Here is a 25,030-nt window from a genome sequence, read left to right on the forward strand (position 1 = left end):
AATTGCAAAATGCTGACGAGCAAAGCTTGTCGCATCAAACAAAAAAAAGACATGAGGCTGTAAAGGTGCTTCAGCTAAATATTTAGTTAAGGGTATGAATACTTATGCAATGTACTTATTTCAGTTTTTAAAAAAAAATAAATTTACGAAGTTGTGACAATTCTGTTTTGGCTTTGTCAGTATGGTGTATGGAGTGTAGATTGATGTGAAAAAAAAAAGGCAGCAACATGACAAAATGTAAAAAAAAAAAAAGAGGCACTGTAATTGCAGCTGACGATAGATGCACAGATGTTCAAATGATACAGAACGCATAATTTCCAAGATGAAAAATTGTCAGCTTTATTATGAACAACATTCCAGAGTTTAACAAGTGAAATACCTGCTAGAATTATTTTTATACGTTTATTTACACGTATATCTGAGATTTGAATGCTGACTACTCTTCAGAAATCAACAACATCCATTTTTAATCGACTAATTTGAGTAAACATCTGTTCTGATATGATTCAGATGATAACTTATTACATACTAAATCAGATGATGTCGAATGTAAAATCAGAGGGTTGGGTTTTGGAGGCAGTGCAGACCACCAGGGCTTAATTTACGTTTTTTTTTTCTCTTGAGCCTGACAGGAATAGAGGGACTGTTTTCCTCTGCTGTGCATCTATTATGGCAATGTCAAAAATATTATGTACAAATTTAAAATGATACAGAATAATACATTTAAATCTTTAGTTACAAGTACAGTTATGAGCATTGTGACAATTGTGGTACTGCACAACTTGCCGTCATTGCGATACTATTTGTTGGAAAAGTGCAGAATACTTTGTACAGAACACTGAACGGGTTGACAGAACTGAAAGAAAATAATAAATGTGCCACGCCTAATAGCTGTAAAAATAAGACACTTAGGGAAAAAAAAAAACTTTCCAAAAATAAAATCTCAGTAAAAGAAAATATACACAGTGTGCAAATGACTTGGCATAGACAGACAGGGGAAAAAAGGGAGAGCCCCATTTAAAAACAGTCCAGTTGCGCGTAATGGAGCATGTTGATGAGAAAGGACGACGTTAACATCCATACACATCCACACGTAATTCACTGACAAGTTTCCTCTCTATACAACACAATCTTTTTTTAAATTATTCGCAATATAATATATTTTCTTGAACTTCCTTTTTTCTGTAGTTAGTTTTTTTTGTTGTTGCCCATATCGACTATGGGAGGTGAAATAACACAATTTTTTGCAGTGTGCATTTTAAGTCCTCAACTGTAGGGCGGCAGGGGAACGGGGCTGGACTTCCTGTTCTGACTGACCAACAGTAGCTTAGCAGGAGGTTGAGTGGCATGTCTTGGCATGCTTTCCCAGAGTAGGCTGGTGAAACTGAATGGTGAATGTGAGTAGTGGTTTATTCCGAGGTGTTGAGGGGGCGTGGCTTTACTGGGTCGAGGAGAGCACATGACCCGGCACCCAGCCCTCTGCAGCAGGCGATTGGCTGTTTGCAGGTCGGTAAACCAGGCACATGTTCTGCTGATTGGACGCCAGGATCTGTACCTTCTCACCAACCACCACGCAGATCTCGTCCTCCTTCACGGCGTTGTAATCCTGCGTCACTAGCACCGATGACAGGCCATTACACTCCCCCTCGTCCAGCTCCTGGAAACACAAAAATGAAACACAAAAACATGAGACTAAACATTCTGATCAAGAATCTACAAATTAATTGAGCAGGGTTGAAAAATATCGATTTGAACCCAGTCTCATTTTGATGAACCAATATTGATTATTAAATACAAAGAATCAATCTTTTGCGGTCTATGCTGTTTTTAGTTGATGCATGAATAAAACTTAACCAAAGATTAATATTGTAGCCCACCTCCCATCCAATAAATCACAATAGGCTTTGTGATTTCTTACTTTTGATATAAAACAAAGTGTCAGCTTTCAAATTTTTGCCAATTTTATTATGAAATTCAAACAATAAATGCAGTTTTGGTGCACTATAATGTGGTGACAGACTGCTGGGCACGTGAACCAATCATTGCCTCAGTTTAAGCGGCAAGTTAACCAATCATCTCCTCCTCTTTACTAGTAGTTGCAGCATGAAATAAACATGAATGAACACCAGAAGGTATGCTGAAAGACACAGTAGAACTTACTGAAATGTATCATGTTTCCTGTAATCTATTAATCAGTTTTAACTGAAAAAGATGTCAATTAAACGGCTTTTAAAGGGGTCATATGATGCGATTTCAAGTTTTCCTTTCTCTTTGGAGTGTTACAAGCTGATTGTGCATAGATAAGATCCCTGAAGTTGCAAAGACTAAAGTCTCAAAACCAAAGAGATATTCTTTATCTAAGTTAAGACTCTGCCACGCCCCCCTAGTAATGTTACATTTACCTCAGAAATGCCAGTGTCCATACTTAACTAGAAAAATTAACTCTAGAAAGAGCATTTTGCTCAATATGCACTATATATTACATATTAATTTAACCTGTCCTTCAATATTTATTGTATATTTATATAAATCCATAATAAAAATAAGCTTTTATGCCAACCAACCTGTTTATATTTTAAAAAACTTAAATGTTTATATAAAAAAAATTAATTGGAGTAGAGACGTGATTAAAAAGTTATTATAGACACTTATATGCTTTATGTGCAATTTAAATTTTTGTACTCAAATTGGTTGTTAATTTTAACCTTGAGTGTTATAGATTACAGTCATTTACCACCCAATAAAGTTCTGTGTATAGTTTACTGCTTTACAGTTTTTTTCTTGAGAACTTTGCCATATATTCAATTTGATTTCGTTTGACTAGAAATATCTCCAAATGAATTAAATCAAGATCAGAGTAGAATCGAATTGCAAGCTCGTGAACTGAAATCAAATTAAATACTTTAACGTATGTCCTTCAATCATATGGTCGAACACTTTGGACAAATCAGGACAAAGCTTCACACAGACACAAGTCTGTTCCTCACTGTCAACCTTGACCTGGCATGAGAAATAAATAGCTGGCTGAAAAGCTTAGACATTTAAAAATAAAAAGTAGCAAGCGGCTCCTTCAGTCTGGTATTCAGTGACAGTGTGATTTATTAGGGACACAGAAAAAAGCAGAGTGTGCCAAGGCCAAGATACAAGCTCACCAGAGAGAGAGAGTCTGCAGCGAGAAGAAAGAGAACAAGGAAGACAGAAAGCGAGAACGGAACAGAAGAAAGAGACCCTACTGAGAGGAGAAACAGGTACAGAACACGGGCAGAGCTGGAAAAGTAGGCCATTCTCCCCACTAAGAATAACTAGCAGCTCCTCTCCTCCCCTCAAAGACAATTAGAGTGGAACTTCACAGCACTGCAGCACAGACACATCCAGTTCATCCAGGAGACGCATGCACAGACTGCAGCGACTAGTGTAGTGTGAACTAATTACGTTTAATTACATCTATCTGGCCTGGATAACTAATTGATTTAGTTAGATTACACAATGCTGTTTAAACAGCACAGAATGCTATTGAGATAATTGGTCTCCTGTCACACAGGCTGATTAGGGTGTTTTCACTCCAGAGCTTTTGCTGTGGACATCAGTTACACGTCACAGTTCAGTGGTGAGAAAGATGGTCTTTTTCATGCTAAAGACCCCAAAATATGATAAGCCCCCCTAATATATATATAAAGGCAGTTACACTACCATTCAAAAGTTTAAGATCAGTAAAATCTTATTTTTTTATTTAAATACTGAATAAATACTTTTATTCAGCAAGAATGCATTAAATTGATCAGATATGACAGTAAATACTTATATTGTCACAAAAAATTATAATTTAAACACGTGCTATTCTTTCTATTCATCAAAAAATCCAGAACAAATAAATGTACATTTTCAACAAAAATATTAAGCAGCCAATTGTTTTCATCACTGAAAATAATAATAATAATAATAATACATTTTCATTACCAAATCAGCATATTAAAAAGATTTCATGTGACTCTGACGACTGCATTAATGGCTGATGACAATTTAGCTTTGCATCGCAGGAATAAATTACATTTTAAACACTATTACAACGGGAAACAGTTATTTTAAATTGCATTAATATTTCACAACATTAATGTTTTTACTGTATTTTTGATCAAATAAATGCAGTCTTGAGCATAAGAGGCTTCTTTAAAAAAAACGACCCCCAGCCTTTTCAACGGTACATATTTTCCAGGCATAAAACCCCATTTATAACTGTGAAAAAATAAATAAATACAAACTTAAAAAGGAATTTGTGATTACTTTCATGATTTCTGACCAGTGTTTAGAAAGCAGAATGAAACAGTAAAATTTGGTATATTTAAACTTATTTTATTTATTTAAATATTTATTTATTAGTTTTTTTTTTTCATCGATTCCTATCATCATGATGGAATTTACCCACAATCAGATCAATTCAAGCTTGAAGTACCACGTTCAATAATATGGACATAAAACAATATAATATCTAAAGCCACATTTGTGTATTCAGTATTTTCATCTGCCACATTAATGCAATGTCTTGTCTTCAGTTGGAGCCTTTACTTCAGCAATTATTAATATGTGATCACTTTGATTAATAAATTGTTATCTTAAGTAATCTTTTTCTATAAAATGTATAAAATATTGCAAACTGATTGACAGTCATAGTTATTAAGTAATGTGAGATTTATGTAATGTTTTGAATCATGCTCACCTCCTCTACATGCTTATTGGGGTTGTGGGCGGGGCTTCCATTGGGGGTGGTGTTGGGTTTGAGGGGGGTGGAGGGGTGAGAGGATGAGGAACGGCTGCTATTGGACAGCTGCCTGCTCAAAGAACCTCCACTCTCTTTCTTCTGGTACTCCTGTGGGTTCTGGAGAGCTGATCAGAAACAGATGAGGAGCAGGTGATGAATGATCTCACGGACAAAAATGAGTGTAATTAAATAAACAGCACTGAGATCTGTTTGTGTATGACCAACTGCCATCTTCCTTAACCCTTTCATATTGCGCTTACCTGTGAGGAAGTTGATCTGCATGTCCAGCAGTTCTCGGATGCTTTGGGCCCACTCTTTCTTGATGTCGATGTTAGCGGCCTGAAGCGTCAGTCGTTCAGATGAGCCGCGACATGACAACACAAACTTACAGGGGTCGCTCTCCACATGTTCCTCCATGCTCAGGTAGCTCACCTGCACACAAGAGGTTAACAAAAAAAGACAATAAAAAGTTGGGTATTTGGTTTTTTATTGAACTCGAATCAACTTGTGCTGAATGTACCTTGATGCTCTTTTTAAACTGGTACCCTGGTGTTGACGAGCCTTTCCGAAGCAGCTCGCTGAAGATGACGATCTGTTCAAAGAGGAACACTCTGCGCTCTTTACTGCGGGACAGAACGCCAGAGTCCTGCTCTGTCACGAAGAACGTGTCCTGCTGCAATAACTTTCCCTGAGCTGTCAACTTCCCCTGTGCAAAGAAACACAAGCAATCATTAAGCACTTATACATACAGTACATTTGTACTTTTTCATCACCTGATATTTCAAGAAAGTCAAGGTTGTGTACTTTGGTTTCTGTGATTTTCCAGCACTGCCTGTGAATTTTTTGGAAGCAGATTTGGTTGTAGAATGGTGAAAAAATAAAAAAGGTAATTGCAACTTTTTATCTCACCATTGTAATGTAACTCACCTTTGTGACTACATATGTAACTGTAATAATTCCAGTTAAATAACAATTTAATGTACCTCAAAAGAGATGAGTTTACCTCGTAGCCCTGCAATCGTCCAAGGTTCATCATGTCATTACATTGTTTGGGCACCAGGGACATCAGCTCAACTGCTTTCTGCAGGATAGAAATTACAGACCAGCAATGTCAAAACATGACAGGACACTAAAGATAGAAGTGTATGTGGTGTAATTTATACATATTAATATAAAATTGCTTTAGTGACCTACCTCTGTCTCTTTACAGTCCAGACCTGCTTTAGTGCTGTACTTCAAAAAGTCCTTCAAATAACAAATAAAACAAATATTTTGGTAGCAACTATGTTAACCATGGTAAGTATTAAACTGTAAGTATATAATCACTGTGTAATTCAGTGGCTAATACCTTGAGCAGGAGCTGGTATTTGGTGATCCTCTGGATGGGTTTGATCAGGTAATCATTGATGGACAGTCTGGAGTTTACCTCCTGCTGCACCTCCTGACAGAAGCACCGACAACATCATCAGACAGAGCACTTTACTTCAGAGGAGATATAACTGAGCTGCTCAAGAAACACTCACCTCGAAGAATCCATCATATTCAGCCACGACAAACTCTGAGCGGGGCTTGTTCTGACAGTAGATGACATACATGTGTAACCTTCTCTCCTGGATAACAGAGGAAGACAGTTGAATGACGTTTACTACAACACACACATACACACACACACACACACACACACACACAGAGTTCATTTTGTTGAACTCACATGCTTGATAAACAGCTCAGCCAGTCTGTCGTGGTCTTGCAGACATTTTTCTAGTTCACAGAGGAAGAACCTTTAGAAATAAGAACAGAAAACATTTTGTCATGTGTATAAACTCCCCTCACTCAAACCAAATTAGATTGCCATCTGAAATTCAGTCCATTTCCTTCTTTAGCACGTGTCGTTGCTCATGTCAACCAGGAAATTTTATGCACAAGTTTCGCATGCTGATTATTTTGGTATCCAAAATGACAAACTGTTGCATGAAAATAGTGTGAAAGACTGCAACGGCATTGTGGAGTCAATATACATTACCATTCAAAAGTTTGGGGTCTGTAAGATTTTTTAATGTTATTAAAAAAGTCTTTGATATTCACCAAGGTTGCATTTGTTTAAAAAAAATACAGTAAAAACAGTAATATTGTGAAATATCGATATAATTGATTTTTTTTTTTAGAAAACAATTTAATACAAATAACTTTTTTTCTATTTTAATATATTTTAAAATCTAATTTATTTCTGTGGTGGCTGAATTTTCAGCATCATTACTCCAGTCTTTAGTGTCACATGATCCTTCAGAAATCATTGTAATGTACTGATTTGGTGCCCAAAAAAACATCTCTTATTATCATCAATATTGAAAACAGTTGTGCTGCTTAATATTTTTGTGGAAACCGTGTTACATTCTTTTCTGGATTCAAAAAAACAGCATTTATTTAAAATATAAATGTTACTTTCATTTTTGAACAATTTAATGCATCCTTGCTAAAAGTATGAAAAAAAAACCTTACTGACCCCAAACTTTTTAATGGTTGTATACATAAAAATCTATATTTTTTGCTGTCCTGCAAAAATTATTTTTTGGGACTTTTTAGTTCTTATTTAATGAGGATGTTAAATATTCTGTTAGTTTCTAATAAAAAGCAACAAGTTATTAGTCTTTGACTAGCTGTGAAAATCATTTCTAGTCTAGCATTAGGTTTAGTTCAAGAAAATATCTGAATTCCAACAGCTCTTTCTGACAGCATGAAAAAGAGATGTGGTTTACTCTTTATGCCAGTCGTAGATTTGATGAATGTTCCCGAATACGATCTTATCCTTCCCCGTCATATCCTCTGGAACACCTTTTTCCCCAATCCTTCTCATAAAGCCCTAGGGATAAGGAGGAAAACAGACATTTGGAGACTCTACTTCATAATAAAGGTTCTTTGTGGCACTTATGAGTTCAGAAGAAGTCTTATCAATAACCATTTTGCACTGTGATTCCCTGGAGATTAAAAAAGTTCTATACTCTATGTTTTTTAAATCAGTGATTCTGTCCAGTAATAACACGTATATCTGTAACATACCTCCACTATGACACCCAGATCCTTCACATAGTCCCTCTCTGTCTGCACCATTTCATTTAACACAAACCTGTGGATAGGGGAGATACGAGAGATATATCAGAATACGCTAGAACATGCACATGTTCCAACTAGCACACTGAGATTTGAATCTTTATTTGTTGTTGAATTCATTTGTTCAGTCTTTCAGCAGTTTCTCTTCTTCTTCTCTTACATTCGCCCTCTCATGGCCTTGTTCTTCTGCTCTGTTTCTGGGTCTCTGGGCATCTGATCAGACGGCGTGATGCTACCCAACACTGGGAAAGAGCCAGGCTCTGGAGTCTGAAAGAGAAAGTGAAAAGAAAGAGAGAGAGAGAGAGCGATAAGAATCAAAACTGAAAGGGAAAACACAAACAATAGGTACAAGGTGTTTAAGGAATAGCTAAAAATGTTGTCATCATTTATTCATCCTCATGTCATTTCAAACCTGTTTGACTTACTTTCTTCTGTGAACAAACATACAAACAGGTTTGGTGAACTGAATCAAATGATTCATTCAAAAGATCGGAAAAAACGTCATGGGTTGACTGAAGAAAGTGAAGGAACTGCAGGGGGTTTGTGAGTTTATGAAAGGCTAATCATTAATTAAATCAAAATTGTAACATTAAAATAAATACGCTTAAAAAATAAACACAATCAAGTAAAAAAGATGACATTTTATTGGTTTACCTTTATATCATGTGATCATTAACTGACATCAGAGAATTGTGAACGTAAATTTGTTGTTGAATTATTGAAATATTAACTTAAAGGGGTGGTTGACTGTTTTTTTTCTAGGCTTGATTGTGTTTATGGGGTGCAGTCTAACGTGTTAATGCTTCGCTTAAAAAAAAAAAAAAACAGTTTGAGCCCGATTGATCGATTGAGGATATTAGTGAAGAGGATCGCGCAAAACCTGTGCAAGCACGGCTCTTAATGGTATGTTTTTTGTTTGTTGTTGTCTCATACTTTTAGATACGCTGTTATTTGTAAATGCTACTGCTTCTGTTAGCTTTTAATACACGGTTTTATCCTGATTAAAGCTTTAATACAGTACGGCAACCACACGCGCGTCCATGTATAACGCTTCTCATAGCTATGTGAAAATAAGTGTATAAATGGAACAGTTCATTGTTTGAGCTGAGCTGGTGATCTGAGAGACTGAGAGAGAGAGAGTGAGAGAGAGATGCAGAGCAGGGCAACGTGAGGAACAGGATTGAGAAGAACCACTGCTTTAGAACATTGATTTTGAAACGTGTGAATCCATTAGAATCGTTAGAAGACAGAATCGCGATTCATATATGAATAGATTTTTACATGCACCTCTAGTTTTCTCTTCCTCTTCTCTAAAGCAGCACAACATCTTTGTTGTGTGTTCCCGGGGGCGGGGTTTGTCTGGGTTTGTGATGTCACTAACCCGGGAAGTAACTTGTTGTAGTTCCTACGAGCCGTTTTTGTAGGCATTAAACTGCCAAAATTTTAAAAGATGATATCTCTGTTCGCATTGAACTTTCAGCACCGCAACTTTGCAGATATTGTTTATGCTCAAACAGCAACATTACACACTAACTAACGTTAAAAAAGTGAAATCGCAATCAACCACCCCTTTAAAATGTCAGTAATTACTAAATTATTTAGTTCTAACAGGTTCGGCTGACAAAAAGGTCAGATAACACCTAGTTTAGAACAATATAAAGATTTAAACTAAATTTCCATTAATTTTTTAGTGAACTATTTCTTTTAACAAAAAGTACGAGGAATGCAGAGGAAAAAAAGGAAAAGGACAAAACAACAATAAAAAATTAAAGCAAGTTTATGTTTCACCTTCTCCTCCTGAGCAGAGGGGTCCTTGATGATCTCCATGGGGGGAGGGAGGGGTGTGTGGGGTTCGTCTTCAGCCTCTTCCTCTCCTCCGCTGTTTACTCCTCGTCTTCCTCTCTTCGGAGAGACATAGAAAAACGAGAGGAATCTATCATTCATAAACTCCAACAGTAGGCACACTCCTCATAAAACATGCACCTGTACAGGAAGCTCTTTTACATGCAAACTGTTGAATAGACTAAAATATGTGATGTTAGGTGTGGTCCCAGATTAAGGAGAGTACATTTCTCCGCGTTGTTTGATATGTGGTATTGTTACAATGCTGGAATGTTGAAACGTTGCCATCGTATGCATCATGTTTCCTAAATGGTTAATGGTTAATTGTTGTACCTCTTCAGTGCTGTCCTGGTGCGGCGGGCCCAATTCTACACTCTTCCGGCCGTCTCGTTTACGTTGTTTGTTGTTGGGTTTTTTAGCATTAGTGTTGTCGCCCTTGCCGTGGCTGAGACGTCGTACTGGGCTGGTGAGCCATTTTTTTAGTGTGTTTCCAGTAGTTCCAGAGCGTTTAGGTCCTGGAGAACCGGTCGGCAAAGAGGTCACCGATGTCTGCGGCTGCAGCGATGCGGTGGACTCAGATTTGACCTCTGAACTTCCCACAGGATAGTTTTCTGTTGAACAAAAACAACAAAAATTATATAGAAATATTCAGAATAAAGAAATCTTACATTGGAAGTAACAGGCAACAAATAAAAGCAAACAATTCCGACAAACATAATTCTAGTCAGTAAGATTTTTAAAGAAATTAATACTTTCATTCAGCAAGGATACATGAAATTTATTAAAAGTTTATTAACTAGCTGAAATACAATAATATTTTATTTTTTATTATTATTAAAGGGGTCATATGATGCTGCTAAAAAGAACATTATTTTGTGTATTTGGTGTAATGAAATGTGTTTATGCAGTTTAAGGTTCAAAAAACACATTATTTTACACATACTGTACATTATTGTTTGTAACAAAATGTATATTTAGTTTATTTTATAATACTAATATAATAACAACTATAAAAGTAGTTAAAAAATATTTATGGTTTCCACAAAAAAAAAAAAAAAGAAGCAAATTACTGTACTGGACTGTACTAGAAAAAAATCATACAGTGGAAGTAGAAGACAACCAATTAAAGCAATTCAATAAAAAAAACAAAATTCAATTCCAACATAATATATATTTTAGAAATTGGCATGTAATACACAACCTCAAAACATTTAGAACATGACATAACCTCAGAAAATATCCATATGACACAGAAATTTAAAATGTCCTTTTACCAGCTCAGACCAGTGACGAAATATTCACTGTCCCACAGAACCAAATCCAACAACAGAAAGCCAAGAACCCTGAGCACTGTGTTGGACATCAACCTCTCTACTGAGGTGAAAGGAAAAGCAGTTGTCTGGTCTATAGGCTACTAATTGGTAGGTGACAGACACAATTGTAGAGTGAAAAAACCAGCTTGACCTGATCTGAGCATAAAGGTGTTCTGTAACTCCACATAGCAGGACATCACAACAAAGGGAAAGTACAAGACCAAGGTACTGCAGAGTTCACAGCTTGCGGAATTTACCACAGAAAATCATTTTAACTGTCCCTCAGATTGTAAAATCAATTATCTAGTCATTTACCTATTAAAGTATCATCCTGAAGTACATAACACTCCAACATGACATGACGTTAGCATAAAATTGGTGGAAAAGAACTGCTTATCAGTCTTGTCTCTGTGAAGATATCTCCAATCTTTCAACTCATGTTAGGACTGGCTAAAGAAGCAAACCCAGTTACTCTCACTTGGCATCCAAGATACCACAAACGCACATGAAAGTTACATAAGTCAAGTCACCTTTTTTATATAGCGCTTTATACAGTACAGATTGTGTTAAAGCAGCTTTACAGTGTTAAACAGGAAAAACATGTGCTGAAAATGCAAGAGGACAATACTAAACAGAACATTTTTCAGTAAAAGTCAGTTATAACTATATAGGTGAACTATGTGGTAAGTGGTTCACCTATATAAAAAAAGTACAGTTGACCACATATGGTTTAGTATGCATTTTGTAATCTCATCTCCAAGAATGCTTCTGAAAATATGAATATTAAATGAGTAAATTAATGGCATGTTATCCATTTTCCAGAGTAGTTATAGTAATTAAACGACAAAAATTTTATTTAACTGGAAAACTAATTTTAAATATCCAACGAATAGGCTATATGTTCACTGTGAAATAGTATAACTTGTATGTTGCCGTCCAAATAAATGATTACTCACTTTAGCATTAATTAACCTAATATACAATATATATATATACAAAGGTTTGTGGTCAGTAGTAAGATTTTTAATATTACAAATAAATACTTTTGATTCAGCAAGGATGCATGAAATTGCTCAAAAATGACAGAAAAGACTTACATTGTTATAACAGATTTCTATTTCAAATAAATGCAGTTCTTTTGAACTTTCAATTCATTAAAAAACCTGAAAAGATCTCTGAAGGATCATGTAAGACAGAAGTAATAGCTAAAATATACTGAAACAGAAGAGAGTGTTTTTAAAGTTTTTTTATTGTAATAATATTTCACAATATTGCTGTATTTTTAACCAAATAAATGCAGGTTTGGTAAACATAAGAGACTTTAAAAATCTTACCGACCCCAAACTTTTGAACAGTAGTGTTTTTTGTTGTGTGCTGCGGCTTACAGAGTAATACTTGTAAAAAAAATGGTAAGTAAGGTTTCTATAGCACCAATTGGATGGCATTACAATGTTAAAAAAAATACTGGTTATCTATTCCGTCCTCAAAGAATTACATCAGAAACATAAACAGAACAAATGTTCATCCACCTGGAAACTATTCCCTCCTCAAACAGACAACTGAGACAACTTTACAGCTCAAACAACATTTTTTTCCCTGGAGGAATTCATGTAAGTGATAAAAAGTAGCTAAATTATGAGCTTACTGTTTCTGCTTTTAAACCCACCAGTCCCAACAGCTGCTAGCACTGTAAGCATATTACAGTAACTGCATTTTATATTTGTTGTAAAGAGCAAAGGGATGAGTCAAGCGATTATGTGTGCTAATTAACAGCATCCATGGACATTGCTGCAAGTAACAGATAACCAGGAATATGGTTAATCCTTAGAGGATGAGCTTAAATAAACAAGCTGAAGTGTAATCATGCTCACTGCTGTCTGCTTGAGCACAGATCATTAACTCAAAGCTGCTTCAGACACTGCGATACGGAGTTACTGCAGATGTTGCGTAAGTAACTTCCCATGGGGTGAGAATGGGACAAAGGTCACTTCCTTGTTACGCGTTTCTTCAAAGAGCCATTTACCCCAATGCACCCCTGAAACTGCCCCGCCAACACCCCCTCTCAGGTATTCACCAATCAGATCTCGCTCTGTTTGTCCTGACAGCCCCAGGGAGGATCCACGCTGATCATGTGCTGGGATAATGCTCCTTTGTTAGAGTTACGCTTTAGTTCCTCAAGTTCCACTGCTGTCATTAGAACAGGCGCCTCATGTTAAGCATTCCAGACAAACCGAATCTTCATACTGCTACTTTATTTAAATTTCTCTCTCAATATCAATGAGACAGCCACCTGAAATAAACAGTCAGCCACACTCATGTACACAAGTCGCTGATGTAACATTCTAGACAGAACAAAAACAACAGTGAAAAAGACAGGACTAGAAGTCCTGTAGAAAATACAGGAACATATGTGTTATGTTCATGCTTTTTAGGGTCATCAGCAGTACTATTATTACTATTGATCTCAAGCTATTTTTCCGTCAAAAGCATGACAATAAGAATTAAATTTAAATACAATATTAAGCTATTAAAACATGAACTTCGACCAATGCTAAAGAATGCTCAATTAAAATAAACCACAATGTACATGTGATGCTGTACATGAATAATGAATATTTGGTCACGCCTTACAATTAAATACATTAGCTAACATAAAAAAAACTAAAACATTTTTTTTTACTTAAATTAAAATGAAAAATCTAAAAAAAAAAAACTATTTCAATTTTTTAAATATAAACTATAATATTATCTCAGTTAGCTCAGGTTCATTAAATAATATGAACATATACAACTTTTGTTTTTAATAATGTATTAGTAAATGTTAAAATTAGCATGAACTAAGATTAATAAATGCTTTAAAAGTATTTTTCATTGTTAGTTCATGTTTACTAATGTTATTACTATTAGTAATTATTTTTTATATTTTAGTAATTAATTTTAATAATTAATTTTTTTAATGTAATTCATTTTAGCAAATGGTTCAGGGTTAGTACCAAGTTATTACCTAGTTATTGTAATTACTATAATAAATACATAGTACGTACATGAGGAACAAGACTGTAAAATAAAGTGCTACCTTAATATCTATGCGATATATATGTAAATATTGGTATTATTAACATTATAACATTTTATAAGTCAGTCCATAAGTGTACAGGGGGTCCCTGTGTCATCAATCTGTCCACTAAGAGGTCCTTATCCTGAAAAAGACTGAAGACCCCTGATCCTAATTCACACACTGAATCACCAAAATGTGCCAAATCTTCAAAGAGCATGTTATTCTTCAAGAAAAAGGGTAAGAAATGATCAAATGGAGCAGGGAACCTGATTTGAGCTTCAAAGCAGAGGGAACAGCAGACACGTTGGTTTGTTGATGGAGAAATTAGGTTACAGGAAAACAGAGAAGCTTGAGGGGGCAGTATATCGCTCACACACACAATACATACTCACAGACAGACACAGCATTTGATATTTTTCACTAACAATTATGCTTTGAAAAGAAAAAAAAAAACTGTAGATACTGTATGAAAGATAGGAAAAAAGAGACAAAAATGGGAAAATGTAACAGTAAAAAAAGGTTACAGTTTTTACTGATGTCAAAAATATCATTTTTTATAAAACAACTGCAACCTGACTGCATGAGGTTGAACTAGAGAACGTCATTTTGAAGGGTCAGTCAAAAAAGCTCCTTGAGGTGTTCCTGCAGCTCGACTCATGGAACATGGCGCTAGCAACACCAAGGACATGGGTTCAATTCTTAGGCAACAAATGCACTGATAAAATATATACCCTACATGCACTGTTAATAGCTTTGGATGAAAGTATATAACAACTGCACATTTTCACTTTTTACAATTTAAATGCTTATCAACCTCCAAAAGAACTCACTGAAATGACAACACTGCAAAAATCATCAACGCTTTTGCATTTAACACAAAACCCAGTTGTCTGTAGATAACCGTCAGCTGAGTCACACATCACACCCCTGAGCTCATCTGAGAACTCCAGGATTCCGATCAGTGAACCATTACATTAAATACCAGAGTTCAGATGATAAGACCCACATTAAATTCCACCAACACACAAAACTTAATCATAATCATTAACCCAGACACACAACACCCAACTCCCACAAGGCAACATACACAGACCCACATGCTTCCACACACTGCGAAAAGAAAATTCAGCTGAATGCATCTGCATACATTCCAGCGTGTTGAGTTACGCACCTGCGCCATCACAACAGCGAATCTTTCCCAAAATCCAACTGAGACAAACTCCACAAGAGCAACATGACCTCCCGCTCCGCATGCTGCTCACTCACTGTCTCATATGTGTGACAGGTGAGAGACAGAGGAGGAGAAAGGGAGAAGGACGTATTGGGAGGTGAAGGACGCTTTGGCTCTGTCCGCTTCAATACTGAAGCTCAGCTAGAAGTTCAGCGCTACTCTTCACAATAAAGGGGAGGGACAAGGGGGCGGGGCCAGGGGCCACAGAGACACACACACACACACACACATTCAAAAGGGATACAGGAAGGTTCCACTGGATTCACACTGAGGTCTGCTAAACCAATATGCAAAAATAAAAATCTCTCTTCACACAAGACTGGAGAAAAAGGAGTCAACAGTTTTGATGTTGTTACAGGGAAAGACAAAGTACCATTGTGAGTGTATTTCATGTGTGTGTGCGTGTGTGTGTGAATCCTGAAATCAGCTATGTCTGCATGCTGCAGTGGCCCATTTTTGAGAGGGTGTGTCTACAGTATATCACAAGATCTTTATCCCCACTTCAGAGGATTCAAGATCACACACACACACACACACACACAAACGTTGGGCTTCCATGTTTCATGGGGACATTCCATTGATGTAATGGTTTTTATACTGTACAAACTGTATTTTCTATCTCCTAAACCTACCCCTCACACAATACTTTCTGCAAAAAAATAAAAAAATAAAATAAAAAAACAAGAGATCATTCTGTGATTTATAAGCTTGTTTCCTCATGAGAACCAAAAAATATCCCCACAAGGTCAAAAACTACTAGTACTATCCTTAATGTATCCATAATGTAGGGGATACCAGGTACACACACACACACACACACACACATATGATTAAATAGTCAAATTATACTTAAATATCTTCTGCATCAAATAACAGACACATTTAAGATATGCACACATCACAAGGGTCAACCTGACATTTCCTACAATAATGTTTAATGTTTATATTGTAATAGATATATTCTGGCTCTATTCAATAGGCAGGGCAGCTTTGTTATTCACATGTGAGAGAAGCAAAAACACCTGGAGTAATGTGAAAATACATAGTGGAACAATGTAAGGAAAAGATGAGGAAAAACGTATTTGTTTATGGTTGCCGATCAATGCTTCAACATGCCATATTAATATGCATAACCAATGTTTCTAGGTTATTGGTTCTTAATTTTTTTTTTACTCCAAGACCTCCCATTGTTGCGATATTATTTGAGGGATTCCACAAGTTTTACGAACTGAATGTTTATCATAGTTCTCACTCTTTAACTAATACATTTACATGACTTTTCCAGTCATTCAGGATTTATCAAATGAAGATTAAGGATATTTATTATATATTATATTCTAAAAATAGAATTTATAAAATGTTTTGTTACATTGGATATTGGCTTAACTAGAAAATGTATATTAATTATAAAAATAGATAGAAAGGGATTTTAAAGATTGCATTAATTGCAACTATTCCAGGTCTAGAAATCGCACTTTTAAAAATGCATTCAAGGCAGTAGTTGTTTTTAGCATATTTGAATGCTTATGTTGCTTATTTTAAATTATTAAGTTGTGGGCCCCTTCGAAGTTTGCTAGGGTAACCTATGTGTGAAAATGTGAAACATTGTGGCACAACTTCAGTTACAGCTCCAATGAGAAAAGGTGTGGCATATTTTACAGATTTTAGTATCTCATGGAGGATAGCCCATAGTGTGCATCATTTTGTTTCTGGTTCTGGGCTGGCTCTACTTGGAATACTATTTCTACAATGTACAGGTTAACTATGAGACAGCTGGCAGGGTAATATTTTGGAATCAAAGTTCCAACAACATCAACATGAAGTTCCAATAACAGTACTGAAAAAAGCCCAGTCGACAGAATGAGGTGTAGCGTAGCGTGCAGTGAACAGTCTCATTGGACAGAATCCGTCATGCCTGACAAAAGATTTTCCAAGTTACTCTGCATCACTATCTGTCTATTATTACTCTGTTGTAATCAGATACAGAGCAGCACACACATACACACACCACTATCACCTCCTCAAAATATAAAGGCAGAAGCTTGAACAGGCATAAAAAATGGGGGGGTAGGGATGTTTAGAAATGTGTTCTTCTAAACACAGGAAGTGCAGTACAGGGAGACAACAGGAAGTAAAGGGACTACAATACAGAGTGTTCCGCTTCAGACTGTATGGGGCCCTAAAGGCACACATTAACACCACCCTGACCCAAAAACCAAAGCTACACCCTCATGGTCCTTAATTTGACCTCTAAAAGTTACTACCACAATAAAAGACCCTCTTATAGAAAGGTGAATTGAAAACAAAATGCTTCCTCATGGATTCGGCGTGGATCTATTGTGTGAAGCATCTCGTGAGCCTGTGAGTGTCCCAAGATTGAAGCTCCACCAAACACATACATCAATCCCCCGAGTTGGATCAAAGCAGGGTGCAAGATTTTTGTAGCAACACTAGCCCCCTGCTAATTAATGATCAAACCCTATTTGAACCTTTCCCACTGAGAACTGGCTCCCCTGGAAAAATCCAGAACACATGCTATTCAGAGAGCCGTGGACACGTGTACAATACTTTTTTTGAAACCAGTATGGCTTTTTCCCCTCACAGAACACAAAATGAGCTATTGAAAAGAATGTGAAAGCTGCTCTTTAGCATGTAATACAAGTAGAAATTAACTGGGGCTGTCAAAAATACTACAAATCAGTGGTCCTCAATCTTTTTGACTAAATATTTCAAAGCCCCCCCATATGATACAATATTAACAAAATTATATACACTGCCGTTCAAAAATTTGGGATCAGTATTTTTTTTATTTTTAAGAATTTAAAGAAATGAATACTTTTATTCAGCAAGGATGTGTTAAATTGATCAAAAGTGATAGTAAAGACATATTGTTAGAAAATAGTTCTATTTTGAATATGCTGTTCTTTTTATTCATATTTTTTTTCAGGATTTGTTCATGAATAAAAAGTATTAAGCAGCACAACTGTTCCCTATCTGTCGGTCACTACGAGTTATGTCGTGACGACATTAGGGGATTTACTTGGGAGCCCCAATCCTCTCTGACTTTAAGAGAAAACGCCAATGAAATTTGGCTAGTGGATTTTGCATGCCTGAGCCACTCCCCGTGCATACGGGTATAAATAGGTGACAGGTGCATCCATGAATGAACACAGTTCAAGATTCATCAGGCGAATTCTCTCTGCCAATGAAGCAATCTTTCATTGAAGGTCGAAATCTCTTCTGTATAAGAAATTTCCGTGGTGAAAGGAACAGCGGCTTGGCTATCACCAGCAGCGATATACTCACCGTTGGTCCCTGCGGGTACCAAGGTCAGCGAATTTGCGCTGGGGCAGTGGGAAGGTTACGACCTTTGCGTGGCATTTGTCTGACAGACAGCGGCTGCTTGTCAACATTTGCACCGCCATAGGGTTGTGACGGGGTTCAGTTTGTGGCGCTTTCCATGGACCCCTAATGTCGTCACTACATAACTCGTAGTGACCGACAGATAGGGAACGTCTCGGTTATGTATGTAACCCTCGTTCCCTGATGGAGGGAACGGAGAGGTTATGTCCCCATGCCACAACCTCGAACCATTGCTGGTTGCCAGGGACAAGTTCTCGGCTCCGCAGCATAAAACCTGATGAGTGGATGCACCTATTTATACCTGTATGCACGGGGAGTGGCTCAGGCATGCAAAATCCACTAGCCAAATTTCATTGGCATTTTCTCTTAAAGTCAGAGAGGATTGGGGCTCCCAAGTAAATCCCCTAATGTCGTCACGACATAACGTCTCCGTTCCCTCCATCGGGGAACGAGGGTTACGTACGTAACCAAGACGTTTCCAACATTGATAATAAATCAACATATTGATAATAAATCAGAATGATTTCTAAAGGATCCTGTGACACCGAAGACTAAAGTTATGGCTGATGAAAAATCAGTTTTGCATCACAGGAATAAATTATATTTTAAAGTATAATAAAATAGAAACTGTTATTTTAATTGTAATAATATTTCACAATATTACTGTTTTTTTCTCTAGTTTTGATCAAATAAATGCAGCCTTGATGAGCAAAAGATATAAAAAAAAAAAAATCTTGCTGATCCCAAACTTTTGATATATTTATTAACTGCAATATATTATTAACAGAAACTGGGAGTGTCAATATAGGTAAAGTAACCACAATTTATTTCAAATACTTTAAGATATTAATGTTTTTTTTTTTTTTACTTATTCAGGAAAAAAGAAATCTGATTTCAGTCTTTGTATTGGATTTTTTATTATGATAGATTGTTTTAATAAATTTATAATAATTCATCTAATTCATTTGAATTATTATTAATTATATTAATAATAGCAATTATCAGAATTTAGAGGACAGAATTTTTATTTTTGGATGACCTATTATTTCTGACAAAACTATTTTTGCAAGCAAGAAACAAATAGAAAACATTTAATTATATTAAAATAATTGTTTTGCAACTGACTGAATTCTCAGGATGATCTAAAAAGCGTGAAATTGTATAAAAGTGTTAGCTCAAACAGCAGAGCATGGCGCTAACCACGCAAAAGTCATGGGTTCGATTCCCAGGCAATGTATGAACCTATGTACACCTTGAATTGAATGTAAAGTAAGACATTTTGGATAAAAGAATCTGCCAATACGGAGAAATACACCAAAAAGTATCTTGTTCCAAATGACAAAGACTTGCTCAACAAATATATCAAAATATTGACTTGCTAATAAACTGATTGCATTTTACAGTTCCATATTACATCCCCAAGTGGCACTTGCTATTGAACTGCTATTGGCAGCTTTGGATGGAGGTTCAATGTAACCATTAGAAAGTGACACAAGATTTGTGTTTGTGGGCGTTGAATATTTGTGTGGGTGTGACTCACCTTTCCCAGGTGGTAAAAAGCAGTCCATGTCAACACTACTGCGGGAGTGAGACACGGACAGGGTGCTGCTGGGAACCAGACCCTCCTGAGGGGGCGAGTGTTCGGTGGTCCGCACCAGACACCAGCCGGGCCGCTCTCCAGACCTCTCCAGCAACTCGACGGTTTGACCCGACTGAACGCTCAACTCACCCACCGATCCCGAAACAAAGTCCTGCAGAACCACAGTCTGCTCACAGCCACCCGACAACTACAGAGAGAGAGAGAGATACAGGTTTTAGATTTCTAAAGAAGCCTCTACTGTTATCTCGGAAGAAAGGATGTGTTAGATATGTGTTTGCATCTATGCTGAAAACAGTTTTGTGAAAACTGAATTTTTTTCAGAATAGAAAAAGAAAACATTTAAAAACATTAAAAATTATTCCTGTGATGCGAAGCTGAATTTTCAGCATCATTACTCCAGTCTTCAGTGTCACAAGATCCTTCACAAATCATTCTAATATGCTGATTACTATCAATGTTAAAAACCGTTTTTGCCCCTTAATTAATTAACTAACTTTTATTTGGAAACCTCAGTACAATACCAGTCAAAAGTTTGAGCTAAGCAAGAAAAAATATATTCTTTTATTCAGCACAATATTAAATGCTAATGTTATTCCTCACAACTTAAAAACTTATTGCTCAACCTCTTTTCATGATCCAGGCAAATCCTGGTGGATATAAAGTCCCACCCTATATTATTTCCCTCAAAACATTCTGTTCAACCCGTAAATACGTCACAGTGCATGTTAAATGCATTGTGAATGCATTATTGAAGTTTTATGATTTGGATGAAGATCATAACACATTCATGCTAAAAATTTCATGCAGAAAAAGTGTTTCTTAGATCTGTACAAAACCGTCCCAGGAGAAAGGAAAAACAGGGCAGGCTGAGAGAAACCAGCTCACTGAACAAATATACACATCACCACCTGAGTCAAACTCACCCTTCAGTGACAGAAAATCAATTCAACACCTCACACACACATTTACAGACACACAGAAACATGTTCTAATCTTCATCAAACAAACCCACTGAAACAGAAACTGAGCTCAAGACTAAGAGAAACAGGATGAGTAAGAGAGGAAAAGCAGGTCTGAACAGCTGTTCTCCTATGGAGGTCTCGCCATCTCTGACCTGCTTCCTGAATACATCAAACCTTCAGACTCTGCTGCTGGGCGTCTGCACCGGTTCTGTTCTGACCCAGCGTCCCACCCTAGACAGCGGCGCTCCCTGAATGTAGTTATGTCTGAACTCCCCATGTTCTGAGGGTCAAAATACACATTCAGCTGGAAGGTAAAACAAGAACTATCCTTCTTCCCATATTAAACACTGGAGCTGTGCTCATAAACACAGTAGAAATGTACCAAAAAAGGACCAAAACATAATACCATGACAACATGTCATGGCTTTTTGGACATTTACCATGATAGTACCATAGTACTATATAAAAAGTGTAATCATTCAGTGATGTGGAATATCAGCCTCAAATCAGCATATTAAAATGATTTACGAAGGATCTTGTGACACTGAAGACTGGAGTAATGATGCTGAGAATTCAGTTTTGCCATCACAGAAATAAATAACATTCCAAAATATATTAAAATAGTAAATACATTGAAATAAAAAACACCCAAATAGTTGTGTCAGGGTTAGTCTGTGATAATTGCAATCATCTTCATTTATAAACATCATGATATAAAAACAAATGTCTATGTCTAAATGTGTGTGTGTTTACACATGTATGCAAATGTTTTTTTGGAAGATTTGACATTTTTGTGTTAATTGTCTTTGCTGCATCTGTGAGAGTTTGTGTATGAGTGTGAGTGTGTTTGTAATTATGTGTGTAATTAATGCTGCTCTCAAAGCTACAATGGAAATACAAAAGGCTCTAATTCTAGATTTACAACTCTAGAATCCCTGAAGAGCGAGGCAGAGACGAAAGAGTTTGTGATTGGGTGGAGGAGAGATTGGGTGGAGGAGAGAGATACACCCTCCTCGAGGGAATACAGGGTGTTTTCCCTCCCTGATTCTTTACAGCTGGACAGAAATTCCCGCCATATGGAACAGGCTATTCCATACTGACAGAACTCCCAGCCATAATCCCCCACAGAGAATCAGACAGGATTACATATGTGCCATATGAGAACATTTAGCTGACGCTTTCCCTTTCTTCACAACAGACGTAATGCCGTCTAAAGTCAAGATGTACTGCTAACTTATAAATATACATGTGCAGTTCAAGTAAAATTAATAACGTAGTAGAAGACACACATATATGCTGTGTTTTGCATCAGTCACTAATAATAATAATAATAATAATAAAAGAGTAACAATTTGATATCTTTGACTATCATAAAGTAATTTACAATCATAATATAGTAGTTAATATCCATTTAAATATTTAGAAATGTTAATTTATATATTTACATGATGTCTACTGGTTTATCCATTATATTATATATTTGACATTTGAATAATTTAGTCTTATTTAATATATTTTAATTATTAATATATTTCAATAATTTTAAATATGTTTTAAATAATTAATATATTTTAATATATTTTTTAATTACTATACTATACATTATACTATATATTGTTCAGCTTTGAAAACAGGAGTGTAGTTATTATTTCGGATACTAATTATAATATAATGCATGTTATAGCTTTAAAGATCTGACGAGCCAAACACACACAAACACATGGAGTAGAATATGAACAGCCACTCCCTTCTGAGCAACCCAAAAAACACAGTCCAAATGTGAGCTCATGCTTATGGGGACAGAAAACACACACACACAAAAAAAAAAATCTTGCTGATCCCAAACTTTTGATATATTTATTAACTGCAATATATTATTAACAGAAACTGGGAGTGTCAATATAGGTAAAGTAACCACAATTTATTTCAAATACTTTAAGATATTAATGTTTTTTTTTTTTTTACTTATTCAGGAAAAAAGAAATCTGATTTCAGTCTTTGTATTGGATTTTTTATTATGATAGATTGTTTTAATAAATTTATAATAATTCATCTAATTCATTTGAATTATTATTAATTATATTAATAATAGCAATTATCAGAATTTAGAGGACAGAATTTTTATTTTTGGATGACCTATTATTTCTGACAAAACTATTTTTGCAAGCAAGAAACAAATAGAAAACATTTAATTATATTAAAATAATTGTTTTGCAACTGACTGAATTCTCAGGATGATCTAAAAAGCGTGAAATTGTATAAAAGTGTTAGCTCAAACAGCAGAGCATGGCGCTAACCACGCAAAAGTCATGGGTTCGATTCCCAGGCAATGTATGAACCTATGTACACCTTGAATTGAATGTAAAGTAAGACATTTTGGATAAAAGAATCTGCCAATACGGAGAAATACACCAAAAAGTATCTTGTTCCAAATGACAAAGACTTGCTCAACAAATATATCAAAATATTGACTTGCTAATAAACTGATTGCATTTTACAGTTCCATATTACATCCCCAAGTGGCACTTGCTATTGAACTGCTATTGGCAGCTTTGGATGGAGGTTCAATGTAACCATTAGAAAGTGACACAAGATTTGTGTTTGTGGGCGTTGAATATTTGTGTGGGTGTGACTCACCTTTCCCAGGTGGTAAAAAGCAGTCCATGTCAACACTACTGCGGGAGTGAGACACGGACAGGGTGCTGCTGGGAACCAGACCCTCCTGAGGGGGCGAGTGTTCGGTGGTCCGCACCAGACACCAGCCGGGCCGCTCTCCAGACCTCTCCAGCAACTCGACGGTTTGACCCGACTGAACGCTCAACTCACCCACCGATCCCGAAACAAAGTCCTGCAGAACCACAGTCTGCTCACAGCCACCCGACAACTACAGAGAGAGAGAGAGATACAGGTTTTAGATTTCTAAAGAAGCCTCTACTGTTATCTCGGAAGAAAGGATGTGTTAGATATGTGTTTGCATCTATGCTGAAAACAGTTTTGTGAAAACTGAATTTTTTTCAGAATAGAAAAAGAAAACATTTAAAAACATTAAAAATTATTCCTGTGATGCGAAGCTGAATTTTCAGCATCATTAGTCCAGTATTCAGTGTCACAAGATCCTTCACAAATCATTCTAATATGCTGATTACTATCAATGTTAAAAACCGTTTTTGCCCCTTAATTAATTAACTAACTTTTATTTGGAAACCTCAGTACAATACCAGTCAAAAGTTTGAGCTAAGCAAGAAAAAATATATTCTTTTATTCAGCACAATATTAAATGCTAATGTTATTCCTCACAACTTAAAAACTTATTGCTCAACCTCTTTTCATGATCCAGGCAAATCCTGGTGGATATAAAGTCCCACCCTATATTATTTCCCTCAAAACATTCTGTTCAACCCGTAAATACGTCACAGTGCATGTTAAATGCATTGTGAATGCATTATTGAAGTTTTATGATTTGGATGAAGATCATAACACATTCATGCTAAAAATTTCATGCAGAAAAAGTGTTTCTTAGATCTGTACAAAACCGTCCCAGGAGAAAGGAAAAACAGGGCAGGCTGAGAGAAACCAGCTCACTGAACAAATATACACATCACCACCTGAGTCAAACTCACCCTTCAGTGACAGAAAATCAATTCAACACCTCACACACACATTTACAGACACACAGAAACATGTTCTAATCTTCATCAAACAAACCCACTGAAACAGAAACTGAGCTCAAGACTAAGAGAAACAGGATGAGTAAGAGAGGAAAAGCAGGTCTGAACAGCTGTTCTCCTATGGAGGTC

At 36.2% G+C, this 25,030-nt stretch overlaps 1 protein-coding gene across 1 annotated transcript in view; it reads right to left on the reverse strand.

Annotated features, from left to right (window-relative positions):
• Positions 1-332: 332 nt before the first annotated feature.
• Positions 333-25,030, reverse strand: part of LOC107706669 (kalirin-like) — an 85,946-nt gene continuing 61,248 nt past the window's right edge. The window contains exons 34-48 of the mRNA XM_016510457.1: positions 23,871-24,117; positions 10,040-10,317; positions 9,653-9,766; positions 8,025-8,131; positions 7,814-7,880; positions 7,513-7,616; positions 6,468-6,537; positions 6,280-6,366; positions 6,105-6,197; positions 5,951-6,001; positions 5,760-5,837; positions 5,277-5,462; positions 5,017-5,188; positions 4,715-4,881; positions 333-1,657 (exon numbers count right to left, since the gene is read on the reverse strand). Coding sequence (XP_016365943.1) covers positions 1,439-1,657; positions 4,715-4,881; positions 5,017-5,188; positions 5,277-5,462; positions 5,760-5,837; positions 5,951-6,001; positions 6,105-6,197; positions 6,280-6,366; positions 6,468-6,537; positions 7,513-7,616; positions 7,814-7,880; positions 8,025-8,131; positions 9,653-9,766; positions 10,040-10,317; positions 23,871-24,117 — 2,040 coding nt within the window. The 3' untranslated portion in view covers positions 333-1,438. The remainder of the gene's footprint in view (positions 1,658-4,714; positions 4,882-5,016; positions 5,189-5,276; positions 5,463-5,759; positions 5,838-5,950; positions 6,002-6,104; positions 6,198-6,279; positions 6,367-6,467; positions 6,538-7,512; positions 7,617-7,813; positions 7,881-8,024; positions 8,132-9,652; positions 9,767-10,039; positions 10,318-23,870; positions 24,118-25,030) is intronic.

This window comes from Sinocyclocheilus rhinocerous, unplaced genomic scaffold (genome assembly GCF_001515625.1).
Source record: "Sinocyclocheilus rhinocerous isolate Xijiao unplaced genomic scaffold, SAMN03320098_v1.1 scaffold1285, whole genome shotgun sequence".
NCBI lineage: Eukaryota > Metazoa > Chordata > Actinopteri > Cypriniformes > Cyprinidae > Sinocyclocheilus > Sinocyclocheilus rhinocerous.